This window comes from Pleurodeles waltl, chromosome 4_1, assembly GCF_031143425.1.
Source record: "Pleurodeles waltl isolate 20211129_DDA chromosome 4_1, aPleWal1.hap1.20221129, whole genome shotgun sequence".
NCBI classification, from domain to species: Eukaryota; Metazoa; Chordata; class Amphibia; order Caudata; family Salamandridae; genus Pleurodeles; species Pleurodeles waltl.
The window spans coordinates 706,604,158-706,617,646 of record NC_090442.1 but is presented as its reverse complement, the minus strand read 5'-3'; the positions used below and the strand labels follow the sequence as shown (position 1 = coordinate 706,617,646).

The 13,489-nt window shown below is 39.9% G+C and overlaps 1 protein-coding gene across 1 annotated transcript in view; it reads right to left on the bottom strand.

The window, feature by feature from the left end:
• Positions 1 to 13,489, bottom strand: part of PRKCQ (protein kinase C theta) — a 437,429-nt gene that overhangs the window by 343,259 nt on the left and 80,681 nt on the right. Inside the window, exon 4 of the mRNA XM_069229272.1 lies at positions 736 to 796. Coding sequence (XP_069085373.1) covers positions 736 to 796 — 61 coding nt within the window. The remainder of the gene's footprint in view (positions 1 to 735; positions 797 to 13,489) is intronic.

Sequence of the window (13,489 nt, the reverse complement as noted above, 5' to 3'; positions counted from 1 at the left end):
GCAATCCATTTGGCAATTGCTAACTGTCAAACACACTGTACTACATCCCAGTTTGGGATTACCTAATAGTGGTTCGCTATTAGGGAATTGCAAACCACTTTTTACATACATTTGGCCCATAGAATGGCCACAGATTATTCTTGGCATACATATAAAAGGGGTAAACTGGGTGCTTTCCTCTGAACAGCCTTACAAAAACTAGGAAGTGATGTCCCTTGAAGGTTAATCTAGTTTTGAACATCCCTACTTTCTCCATTTAGGAAATTAAACTGTTAGTGGAACTGAATGTAATTAAAAATACCCAAACTGATTTGCATTACATGAATCATGTTGGATAAATGTCCCTATACATTTGCTATCAAAGCTTATGTGTTCAAATAAATCTGTCAGAAAATGACAAGACTGCAATTACATGCCATTTTGAAGGTCAAGAACTTACAGTTGTGCTTGACAAAAGACTATATAGATCGTTATTTACTTTCCCAAAGTGCACAGCTATAAGAACAGCTCTCAATTTTAACAGCGAGCGCTGGACAAAATGATGCCTGCTGATGTTGAGGCACTTTTGTAACATCTGACCACCTCCTACAGTAAGATTTCTGTAAAATAGACAAACTTAATTTGAGATATATTCTGAATTGTATTTGGAAGGGGAAGTAGGTTTGGTAACAATGTTTGACCACACTAATAACTTTACAGAAATGACTAACATATTGTTTAAAATATGTTACTTGCCACATTGTTCCAGGAAGTATTTTGCGTTCATAAGCATTCGGCCGCGGGGTCTCAGCTCGACCTGAAAAACACAAAATACAGTGCGACATGTAGGTCAGAGTGAACCAGAGGACTGTGACGGAAACAATACGAGGGTATTTTTTTTTTTTGCAAGTGGCCGAGGGTGGACCGGTGCTGGGGAGAGAAAACAGACTACGTCTGGGCTTTCATTTATCTTAACCTCCTAGTTTCACAGCTCCACCAGTTTACAATGTTTATGCTGTGGGACTACTAGACGCGGTCACTTACAAGAACGTGTACGACGTCTCTCACAGCCAGAAAAGAATGCCAGAACGGAAAGAAAAATTCAGTTCAACAGCTACAAATAGTTTTTAATAGATACATTTGCAATAAATGGGTTTTTGACCTTCGAATTTTGTAATATGTAAGCCCGTGGTAAAAACATGAGGAATTTGAATTCTTAATAAAAATTCCAAATGAACCGAACAGCAGCCCCTGGGCTTTAATATCGAATTCCAACATGCATATAGAATCGCAAGGAGGTGGAGTTTTTTTTTTTACTCAGTATTATTCTAAGGTGTGGAGAGATTACTCTCTGACTCTGATTTTTCTATACTTTGTCGTCCATCCTATTTTACCCCATGCTACACCTCCTCTTTCTGATTTCTACAGTTCACATATCCACATTTGTAATACATCTGGGTTCTCCGATGATATTTTACACTTTAAATTAACAAGTCAACCATTTCTCCCTCATCCACATTAACTTTATTGATATATAATCCATGGGATTCTGTAATCCATTCATTTTTCCATTATCAGATTTATTTCGGCCATAATCCATAAAAGAAGTATCCTATCAATAACACAAATACATAACCTATTACAAATACTTTACAATGGTTAAAATCATTAACATAGTAAAATCATAAAATCAGATACTTATTTAAATAAGCATGTCACTATAATTCGTTCTTGATTTATAATTATTTCAGTTATTTTACCCCCAGATAAGATCCTGCAAGGTCCTCCTTTATAATTATACTCTTTCTATACGGAGGAAGCTACCATATCAGGCAGAAAATCATACTTTTTCACTGCTATTGCTAAGTATTAGCCAATGACCATGATATCAAAATATATTCTACAAGTTAAAGGGGCCATTCTTAGATCTCACGATCCAGGCACTTCTCAGAAAGCCAGTGACTGAAAACACTACCTTTCCGCTAGTGTCGCTTAACAGCACACGTAATGTCTCCTTATAATTTTTAATTCCAAGATTACGGCACAGCAGAACAATCAATTCCTAGTCTGAACTTTATAAACAGGTTCTTTGCTTGTGCCGGATATATGTTATCCATGAAATGTTCAAACTTAGGCAGACATTTATGGTTTAGGAAGTGATCTGTTCTACTGCCCCTATGCTGTACTTGCCAACTTCCCAATATAACTTTTTTACGCGGTATAACATACCTTTTTTTAATATTCAACGGGCATCTCCATACCTCTTCCATTTTAATCTGATAGCACAGGTCCTTTATATAGCTAAGCCACGGGATTGATTCCACTTTATCACAGTATAATAATTCCATCATTGCCATCCTATATGACCCCAGATGGGCCGAAGACCAGAGGTGCACCCAGTATAAAAGAGGTTTCAAACCTATTACACAGTGTATTGAATTTAGGCCCAAATCAAACCTAAGGGGAGTGAGTGGGGTACTTACTGGTAAATGGAACATGGAGCACAGAAATTTGTTTTCAGTCACAGTCAATTTGCGCAAGTTACAATGCCCCCAGAGTTCTGCACCATAAGTTGCAGCTGTCACTGCTGCAGCCTTATGTACTGCTAACGCCAGGGAAAGAGACCCTCCAGCTGAGTTTGTTATACTTCTACCAATAACCATTGTCCTCTGCTGTTTGTCCGCAGAACTTTTTCTATTTGTAAAGTCCAGGCAAGATTATCTATCATTCTAATTCCCAAGTAGTCAAAATGCCTAACTTGCTCATTCAGGAAACCCCATATAACCATTTTTCCTCTAAAGGATTTATGTGGGTTTAGGGCCATACATTTTGATTTCTCCAAGTTGATTTCTAGCCCCCTCTCCTAGCAAAATGCTGCAAAGGAATCCAGTTCATTTTGCAGCCCCATCGGGGTTCTTGATATGAGCAGTGTATCATCAGCAAACATAAGGATGTGTAAAGACATTCCCTCTATTTTGGGAGCATCATGATTACACCTGATCAACTGATCCACTACCCCATTACTATAAAGGCTAAACAAAGTGGGGGCCAGTACACACCCCTGTCTCACCCCACTTACAATTGGAATTGGGTCTGTGAGGTCCCCTCCCACTGTCCACCTCACCCTAGCATAGGTGCCCTCATGCAGATATCGTATTAGCCCTAAAAGGTCACCATCCATCCCGTAAGCATAGAAGACTCTCCAAAGGGACTCACGTGGAACCAGATCAAAAGCCGCCCTCAAATGAAGGAAGGCAACATACAGATGGTTGTGTTTTAAAATTAAGTATTTCCAGCAAAGAGATTTAAATCTGAAGACTTGATCTAGAGTGCTAACCCCTTTTTGGAACCCAGCCTGCCAATCAGTAAGAATATGATGCTCATCAATCCATGAACGCAGCCTTGCCAGAATCTGCTTGCAAAAAATCTTTTGGGTAACATCAATTAAACGTATTGGTCTATAATTCCCACAATCTCCCTTTTTATAAGTTGGTACAATTGCTCCCCTCCACTTGATTCTGTAATCACTATATGAATGAAAATCTCAAATTTTATTATAATCCATGACTGTGAGGCCAGGTTGCAACACATACATAAGATGTCAGAACTCTACTTTTATAAGTTATTACAGTTGAGTTCTGACATCACAATGCCTGCTTCCAGCCAGCAACCTAGGTGAAGGGCCCTTTAGGTCTCAGAGCCTAAATGAAGCAGCTGTTTAAAGCAAATAACAGAATTCTGATTTTCTTTCTTCTACTCTATTTTAGTAGCTTACAATGACAAGCATAGAGACCGTGATTATTTTTTTCACTCCTTGGATAGAGAAAACCTAGAAACTTTCTGCATGTTTCTACATGTTCTGAGCTACAGTAGTTTTTAACTGACTTATATTGAACTGTTTCTAATATCTGTTTGCAACAAATATCTGACAGATTTTTGATGTGCTTAATTTTTCACCAGAGGTTTTCCTTTTCTTTTTCATGTTTGTAAGCATACTTGCTCTTTCAAATGAAATAGCTATGCAACAAGGTTTTAAGTGGTTTGTAGGAAAGGTAATGGCGAGACCATAAATCATATGTGATAAAGTACCCCCTGGTACACATGATGAGGATATTGCAAGTCACCTCAAACGTCCTTACCCTTATAAGGGAACTCTGCCTTTGGCCTCATTCTTCTATGTAGTTATGGAATACCTTGGTGATTTGTAATATCCTTATAATGTATGCCAGGGGGTGCGTTATCCCTAATGTTATTAGGTTCAAGCTTTAACACCATTTGACCATTAAATTAAGATAATCCCCAAGTTCTAAACCACTGAACCTACCCATTCTTTGCTTATCTTTCATGCATGTGTTCTCTAAGGTTTGCCTCCTCTCCAACTATAATTAGTTTATGCCTCAAATAACAGTCTTTGCTGTCATTGGGTGCACTGTTGAATTCACCCTTCAGATGGGCCAGTATTTCCTTTTTGTTAAGCAATACTATAGTCACTTGTGGGGATGATTAAGAGTTATTCCTATTTCCATGGAGATATGTATGTGGCATTTATATCATTTAAATGCTCCCACAGTGTTTAGACAGAACATCCGAAACAATAATATTGTGGGACAAAATATTGTGTCAAGGGTATTGATTACAAAAATATTGTGAAGGTAGGTTTTTATAGGTAAGCAAAAGTTTACTATATGTAACTCAGTATTTATATACCTTAATGAAATACATCTTTTCAAGGTATGCGGATATGGAGTTGAGAATAGTAAATCTATACTTACTTATTTGCACTTACTTTCTCGATATTTTGGTCCTCGATATTATTGATACAATATTATGTTCACACAATACTTTTGTTATTGAGATTCAGAGTAAATTACTTCACCCCCAAGGTGGAGGAACCATCTGTCAAATTAATAAATGACCACCAAGCATGAAGTAATTTATGATGCATTGACATAATGTTTGCCGCATGACTGCGTCATGTATCTGCACTAGACAAACGTGGTGAACATTACTACAGTTCCTGGGCTCTGGAAGTGTCTAATGTAGGAATTTCTTGAATGTAATCCCAGGTATCATCTGAAGCATTGTGCTAAACGTGTACTGATCCCTTGGCTGTCTCTATGAGCTGGCATAGCTCCTCATCAAAGAGACGGCTGCAGCATTGCTGATGACTGGGCATCACAGTAGGGGTGGAAGCATTGTCCTAATGGAAATCCAGAGTGACATGTGGCTACTGTGGGATTTTCCCATGCATTTTTATGTTCTGTCTATTAACTTCAATGTCTGTGCAAGTGTTTTTATGTCCTTGATTTGTGCTTCTTTTTGAATTGTGCTACTGATATGTTTTTCACAAAAAGTGCCTCACCCATGCTGGTTGATAACATCTGAGTGAGTGAACTTTTAGAACAAACTGCCCCAATGTGTGCAAGCTTGTGACAGCCACATTTGTCAAGAACCTCTAGCTAGCACTTTCAAACCTACCATTCACTGAAGGCTTTCAACGCACCTCAAGCAACCAGCAGATGCACATGGAAGCAGTCAAATATGATTAACATTGAAATGTACAAGAACTATATAGTTAAATTATTAAAACAAAACCTGGGAGTGTGAAATAGTAGCACTGATGTAAAAATGTGTTAAGATGACACATGTAACCCATTCCAACAACCTCCAAACCACCTAAGGCTTTAGAAAGTTTTTAACTTGAAAACGTACAAGGTTCTACGTGCTTCTTCTAAATGCTTGATGGTTCACTGAATATAGCAGTGACAGTAAACAATGTGCTATTATAGTATGAACGAAGGGTTGGGAGAGAGAGTGAATATTAATAAAAGCTGTGCTCTGTGACTTACCACTTCTTCAAATGAACCTTCCTGTTCCTAGGTGTGTAACACTACCATGAAAGGCACAGCCTAACCTTAGAAAAAATTTGAATGCAGTCACATGCCTTATGACCTACTGCCATTCCAGAAGTTCTGATTGCACATATCTATCTGTTGAGGACTTTCTTTATCTTCTTTTTGGTGCATTGGTGTTTATAGGATAGTGAGAGAGCATAACTCGATTGTGCCACTATGATTTTTAAACATGGACTAAAGGATGAGTATTTTCCCATGTAAACATGTGAAATGATTTTCATAATAATATAATGCACTGAAATGTATACGAGTAAAATGCACAATGAATATAACTTTTTGTAATCGCATTTATTCATCGTTCTGTAAGTATGTTTATTTTGTAGTATTTTTTAAATCATTTTATAATCATGGCATTTACGAGAAACGCATGAAAAAATCATTTAAACTGAAGGTTATTCGTGTTCATTTTCAGCTTAGCCAGAGTGAATGCCTTAGTTCCTTGTGTTTTAACCTTCGATGTGAAAGCTTGTTTATTACATATTTTCCTAAAGCTCAGGTTTCAAGATGTGAGTCCAGGTTAATTGAGAGAGCACATGATAAGGGAAGATAAGAAGGCCTTGACAAACGTTTATTAGGTACAGAAGTAGTATCCTGAGTTGGCAATTGTAATTCTTCTGAAATTACAAAGTGTGAAGGTGCACCAAGGTCAAAGGCTAGAGACTTCAGAAGGCTAAAGTGTCATTTAAAACTTGTGATTTGCAATCTTGTTTCTCAGTTGGAAGTCTTTGGCAATGATGTCACCTTTGGAAGAATCAAGATTTAAGTGTGGTTTAGCTAGTATTATTATTCAGATTCCCCCTCTACTTTGCTGAGAGTGGAACTTTCTGAGGGATAGAATACAGACTTAAATGTTCATGTGTTTTCATATCGCCTCACTTCTCCTGACAGAAACGTCTACAGAAGTTCTGCTGTGCTGACTTATTTTCCCCTGAATTTCATAGATATTAGAATAGCTAGGAATCTAGAATTAATGGTTAGACAGGAAAACCTGGATTTGGACTTGATGCATCAACCGTTTTTCCTTGTTTTCTGAATTATTGCGATTGAATTGTTGGTAATATATATGCTGACTAAATTTAATATTGTGTGACGCTTTAATTCTTCTTTGGTTATCCTGTACATCTATATTATGATTTTGAGACTCATATATATGTAAGTTTGATTTTGAGGCTGAAATAAAGCCCCTTGAACATTATTTGGTTTCTGAGATTTAATGTGTGGCCACAGTTTGCACTGTATTTTGTAGTGGTAAATGTAATGTATGTCTTCTCACCCCTTGGAACAGAAAAAAGACAGATTTATTGGACCTCAGATTTAGAAATAAAGACAAGAGCTGGATCAGATGGTAGCAGAGGACAGTTCTCTTTCAAAAATGAGAACTGGAACTATATTCTAGAATAGTTAGTCCCCAGTGCCAAACCTTAGATGCCCGTATCCAGACTTGGAAGATAAGTGAAATTGCGGTGACTTAAAAAAGAGTAGTACTGGAGGTGGACGAGTAACAATAGGGTTGCAGATTGCAGCAGTTCACATCTAGTTTGCGGTGATTGTGTGAATTTAAGTGGTGTCTGGTGGAGATGATTTGCATGTTGTGTGGGTGCATGATTGATAAAGAAGTTGAAGAGTTTATCGGGTCCGATGTGGCTTAAGGTCCTGTGAAAAAGATGTAGAAGACACCATATTATGTTGTCCTCAAAGAGGTTGTGTTCATTGTGACACGTCGACAACTGCACAGTTAAGATAGGGACTTGCTTTGTGTGACCGTGAGGGGATTGGTATAGTGGATCTTAATGCGAGTATGAAGCTGTACTGATTTAGATGACACCTCGCAGGTAGAGGCTTCATCAGAAGTGATTGGAAACTTCTTGTGCGTTTGAAGCTATTCATTTTTTAGTGGAGCAGATAAAGGTTATTGTATTGTATTTTGTATATGTCTGTGATATTGAGGAGTGATTGTGCATGCAGATTGTAGAGGAGGGGAACTATTGTGGAGAGTGAGGTCTAAATCACAGTGTGCCACGCTGGCATTGGTCGTATGGTATAATACTGCCCAATATTGGTGGACAACATCATAAGGTGCCGCGCTGTAGTTGGTGGTTGTGTCGGAACAAGGGATTGTGGATACAGCATTGCTTTGAATTGTGAAAATTGTTGACTAATGATATTCTTTAAAGTTATGCAAGGCTTGTTCAGAGGTGATGTTCATATTCTCAGTAGAGCGGGCACGGTGATGCCCCCTGGAGGAACTCCCGGTCATTATATGGCAATTAACGTAGGGCTTCACATATGTATTTGGATTGGTCAATGGTACAAGATCACAGATAAGGATGGTCCATTAAGACTCCCCCAATATGGCACATTTATTTTAAGGATTATTGAAAACTTGAGAAGACTGCTGTCCTCCTAGACCTGCACAATCTGAAGCACTTAATGCAAGAAACGTGCTGCCCAGGCGAGAGAAAAGGAGAAATACGAGGATAGAGTGAAGAAAGCTATGAGTATTTATGCCGATGTTAGATGGAATATTGAACAGAAATGGTGGAGAACAGACATGAGAGAAGTGGTTAGATTGTACCCGACTTGGACCACAGATGTGGTTGAAGGAGAAGGGGAAAGGAAAACAATTCATAAAAAAAGGGAGAAGGAACAAAAAGAGTACAATGTCATGAGTATAGCCAGTGATGATGATTCTGGAGATAGTCATTTGGATGAGATATTATCTGAACATCCACCCCTGTATAATGAAGTCAGAAGTGAGGGGGTGGGGATAATGGGACTGGTGACAGTGAAATAATTACCATTCCTACTGCCCCAGCTAAGACATCTCCTAGTCCTGGGGGACCCATTCCAGTTAGCGTGCCTTGAGAACAAAGAGGCAATGGTTTGAGAGAGTGTGTCCAAGTCGATCCCACCATGAGTACTGTTGATGCTGACACAGTCACAGTTACTATTGGCCCAGTATTTCCTATGTATGAATCAGAGGGCTCAGGGAAAAATACATACAATTTGACAGTACCCAATAATTGTGAATGATCAACCAGAGTTCTAAATAGTCCAGATACTAGGGAGGGCGTTCCTTTAATTCCAACCCACATTTGCACTCCATGTGGAGCAAATGCAGATACAACCTTGAATATGTCAGGATGCACCTCTATAGGTACGTATCAGAATATACCCACACATACTTCCCCTGTATTGGAACTTGCTCTGAATTTGGTGAATGGTGCTCAGGGAAAGGATTCCTAGGGTTTCAGTGGTGACTCAATCCATTAGTGTGAAGGAGATAAATGAATGGGTACAATTCTTTAATGGAAGTACTCCATCTAGAGAGAATGTGAGTACAGAAGTGAGTCAGGGAACAATTTCCTTAACATCGAGAGAAAGAACTTTGGATGTAGCAAAGCTGACAGTAGAATTGGATGCAATGATTCTTGGAAATCTTGGCTTAGAGCAATTAGAGACTTATCAAAAGGATGAGCTAGCATTCATGTGTAAGGACATCACTAAGCAAGCATGCCAAGTTCTACAATTGAAACCTCTGATTTAAAGTACTAATTCAGAACCTCAGGAAATTAAATTAATTAGATAAGTGGGAGACTAAATGGATAAAAAAGAAGGAGGTAAAGAAACCTTAAGGTGAAATGTGCCTGGCGGAGGTTATGTATGAGTGCCATGGAGCAGGAGTGATCTTGCATCCTTTACTAATGATTTCCAGAGGCAGCCACCGCATATGTCAAGGGGAGGACGATGGGGGAAATGACATTCCCCCCAAAAAAACTCATCTAATGTCACCAGTCTCCCGCCGTCATCTCCTGCCGCCTCGCTCCTCTTGTGGACTCCCAGCATTCACTGGGACATCAGCACAGGCTCTCCAGCAATCCTGGCACTGCTTACCTGATAACATGTAAGCAGCATCAGGAATGGTCACAAGCCTGTCTGTGCTGTTTTTCCAGCCCAGCTGTGTATATAGCCTGGTTGGAGAAATCTAAGTGCACATGTGTATTTGGCCGGCCTCAGACAGCTGGCCAAACACACATGCATACTTAGTGCACTCTCCCCTCCTTCCCCCTCCCACCTCCTGTGGTCCAGCCCGCCCCTCCCTGTACACTCTTCCGGGTGAGCCAGCAGATAAAATATTATGAAAAATAAAACAATAGCAAGTTTTTATTTTACTTTTCATCTGCTGGCTGTGCCAGGGGGGTGAAGCCCCTCTGCCACTGTGAAGGAACCGCTCCTGATGATTTCCAAAAATTACGAGAGAAGCCAGTGGAATGGTGTTGACAAGTTGAAAGATTTGTTAAAATTTCACAGGTGTTGTGGATTAATCTGAATAAGTTATGTAACACTGTTGTTCCAAGTGACTTGTGGACGTAATGTAAGATAGCTGTTCTGTGGCCTGAGATGGAACCAACTAGATATGCAACAACTAAGGGTCCTTCGCCGTTAGTAATGAAGAAATATCAAGAGGTCATGACATTCCTGAAAGGGAAGATACTTTCTCAGGATGTTGATTGGGTCAAGATTGATATAACGACTCAAGAATCAAAGGAGCCGATCCATGCTTACTATGAGAAGGCATTCAAACAATACTGTGGAATGGAGGAATTAGAGACTAATGATATGGTACATTTTGTGCTGAGGTTTGTGACAGGACTGAGGCCAGAAAATAGCATGATGATCTAGCAACATTTGATTTGTTGGCAGAATAAGTCTGTTTATGACATTTTGTGCAATGCAAAATACTGCCACAATGAGATAGAGATGAAGCAGAAAAAGCTTGAGGAAAATCTGATGGCCGCTCAAATGAAAGCAGCTCAATGAACTAGCCAGATGACTCTAGCTGTGAATAATATAGGCAAAATGCAAAGTATATATCAGCAACCACAAAATCCAAAGCAAAGTAGAGGTCGAGGAGCTCCTGTAGGTCCTGGTACAGGAATAGATGTAAATAGTCTAAAAAGATCAACTTCTTGTCACATCTGTAATAGGATGGGACATTGGAAGTGGTAATGTTGCTTAAATCCAGCTAACCAGGTCCAAAACGCAAGATATGTGCCTTCTCAGAATAATAATCCTAACCAGATGCAGGGTGTGCAAAAACCCAGGAGTCAAAATTTTAATGTTCCTCAAGCTCCAATGATGCAGCTCCCTCAACATCAAATGTCACAGCAAAATGCTGCTCAGTTGCATCAAAATATGAATTAGGGTTTGAGAACAAATGTGAATACAGGATAATAATTCATTCCAACAATTTCCTCTGTTCGATTTGAATGAGGGAAATAACTCTGATCAGTCAGCCTGATGGTGCCTGAAAGGGGAGAAAGACTGCGTACTTGGCGCAGCCTCAGAGGTGGACCAGAGTGGACCATTCACAAATAGCGAAGTGGATGGCCATCCTGTGCCATTCCTGGTTGACACTGGTGTATGGAACCTGTCCAAATTTCTGTTAAACCTAATGCTAAATTCCAGAGAACACCACAATATAATTTGACACCAGAAACGATTGCTGGAATAACTCCTGTGATCAAGTCCATGATGCAGCAGGGAAGTCTGAAGGAGCTAATGGGAAGTCTTTCTAATGCTCCCAATTTGGTCTCCAGAAACTGAGTGGCAAATACAGAATTGTGCAGGACCTTAACAAAATAAATAGAATTGTTGTTCCTTGTTGCCCTGTGGTACCTAATCCAGCTGTAATATTGCTTCAGATTCCTTATGAAGCTGAGTGGTTCACTGTCATTGATTTGTGCAAAGCATTCTTTTCAATACCCTTGAATAAGGACAGTCAATTTGTTTTTGCATTCTGGCTCAGAAACAGGGTTTTAACGCGGGGCCGAGTCCTGCAAGGGTATACTGAGTCCATCTATTTTTAATCAGATTTTAAAGAAGAATTTGGAGTCTTTGGCCATGCCTTGCAATTTAGTCCTGATTCAGTATACCAATGACCTAATGGTGGCATCCAATACTCAAGAAGCTTGCAAATGAATCCACCAACCACACAGAGAGAAGTTAGAATGTTGTTGGGAACGGTGGGCTACTGTAGACAGTAAATACCCATGTTTTCCCTGATGGCCAAGCCTTTACAGAGGCTGACACACAAGTATGTGTCCCATCCTGTACCACCGGGTAATCATTGTCTTGTCACATTTCTAGAGCTGGGAGAATATCTTTATCATGCTCCAGCTCTAGGGATGCACAATTATAACAAATCTTTTGCCCTTTTCTGCAGGAGGAGGGAGGGAGGTGCTCTCTTAGTGCTGACTCAAACACACAGAAATGCTAAGAGACTGTTGCCATATTTTTCCACCACATAAGATTCTGTTGCTTTTGCATTGCCTGGATGTCTGAAATCAGTAGCTGCGGTCAGCAGTAGCATCAAGAGGTATGAAAATATTGTTATGGGTCACCCACTGACTGTTTGTTGACCAGAACCAGAACACAGTATTTATCAAGCAGCTGACTTACTACATATGAGTAGAAAATATTGGCAGCAGAAAACGAGACAGTTAAACTCTGTGGGATTTTGAATCCTGCTGCTCTGTTGCCAGTATCGAGCCAGGAAATTACTGAAGATTGTGAAGAAGACCATGATTGTCTTGATGTTACCGAACTGTGCACCAAGCCGAGACAAGATGAACCACTACCTGAATCTGATTATGTCCTCAATGCTGATGGGTTATGTTTGAGAGACAATGGAGGAAGTCTGAGAGCAGCTTATGTTGCCTGTACCCTTTCTGGAGTTGTTGAAGCTTCCTGGCTGCAAGGAATATTCTCTGCCCAAGTAGCTGAATTGATTGCTCTTCCTAGATCATGTTGTGTTTTGATCAATTGAAAGTGACAATCTTTACCGATAGTCAGTACGACTTTGGTGTTGTTCTTGACTTTGGACAACTGTGGTCCCAGAGGGAATTTATTACTTCCTTTGGATCTCTGATCCAGAATGGCAACCTTCTCGACCCTCTACAATTGCCTAAACAAGTCAGAGTGGTTAAGTGTCCTTCACATTGTTCTGGAGATGGTCGTGTGACTTCTGGCAATCGTTACTCTGACGGGTTTGCCAAGTATTGTGCATGCAATAATTGTACATTTAATGGTGAATTAACAAATGATGGAATGGATGAGACTAATTTTAACCTCTTGTTGACAACAGTTGATACCTGGGATAAGGAATAGAGTCTTTAGAAGGAAGTATCTAAAGAGGAACAACAGAGTTGGGTCAGAGCAGGTTGTGTCAAAAGAGATGATGACATTTGGGTTTCAATGGATGGACAACAAGTGTTGCCAAATGTTAGACCTGGCACATTGAGGTAGTGTTTCCCCAAACTTGTTTTTCTTTTTCTAGTAGGTTTGCTAATTCCCCCTTAGTGGCCTCAGGGCACTGAGAACCTTCCCACTATAAGTACAGTGTGAAAGTGCATGCACCCCTTCCCACATATGTTGGGAAGTAACGCTGGCCTGTGTGTGCAAACCAGCACCACAGGTGCTTTAAGTATGTATCCCGCCTGTCTTAGCAGGCCTGTGTGCACACTTGCACCTATGGTGCTTTTAACCACATGTACAGCCAGCCAAGGCAGGCTTGTATGTGCACAAGGGTACAT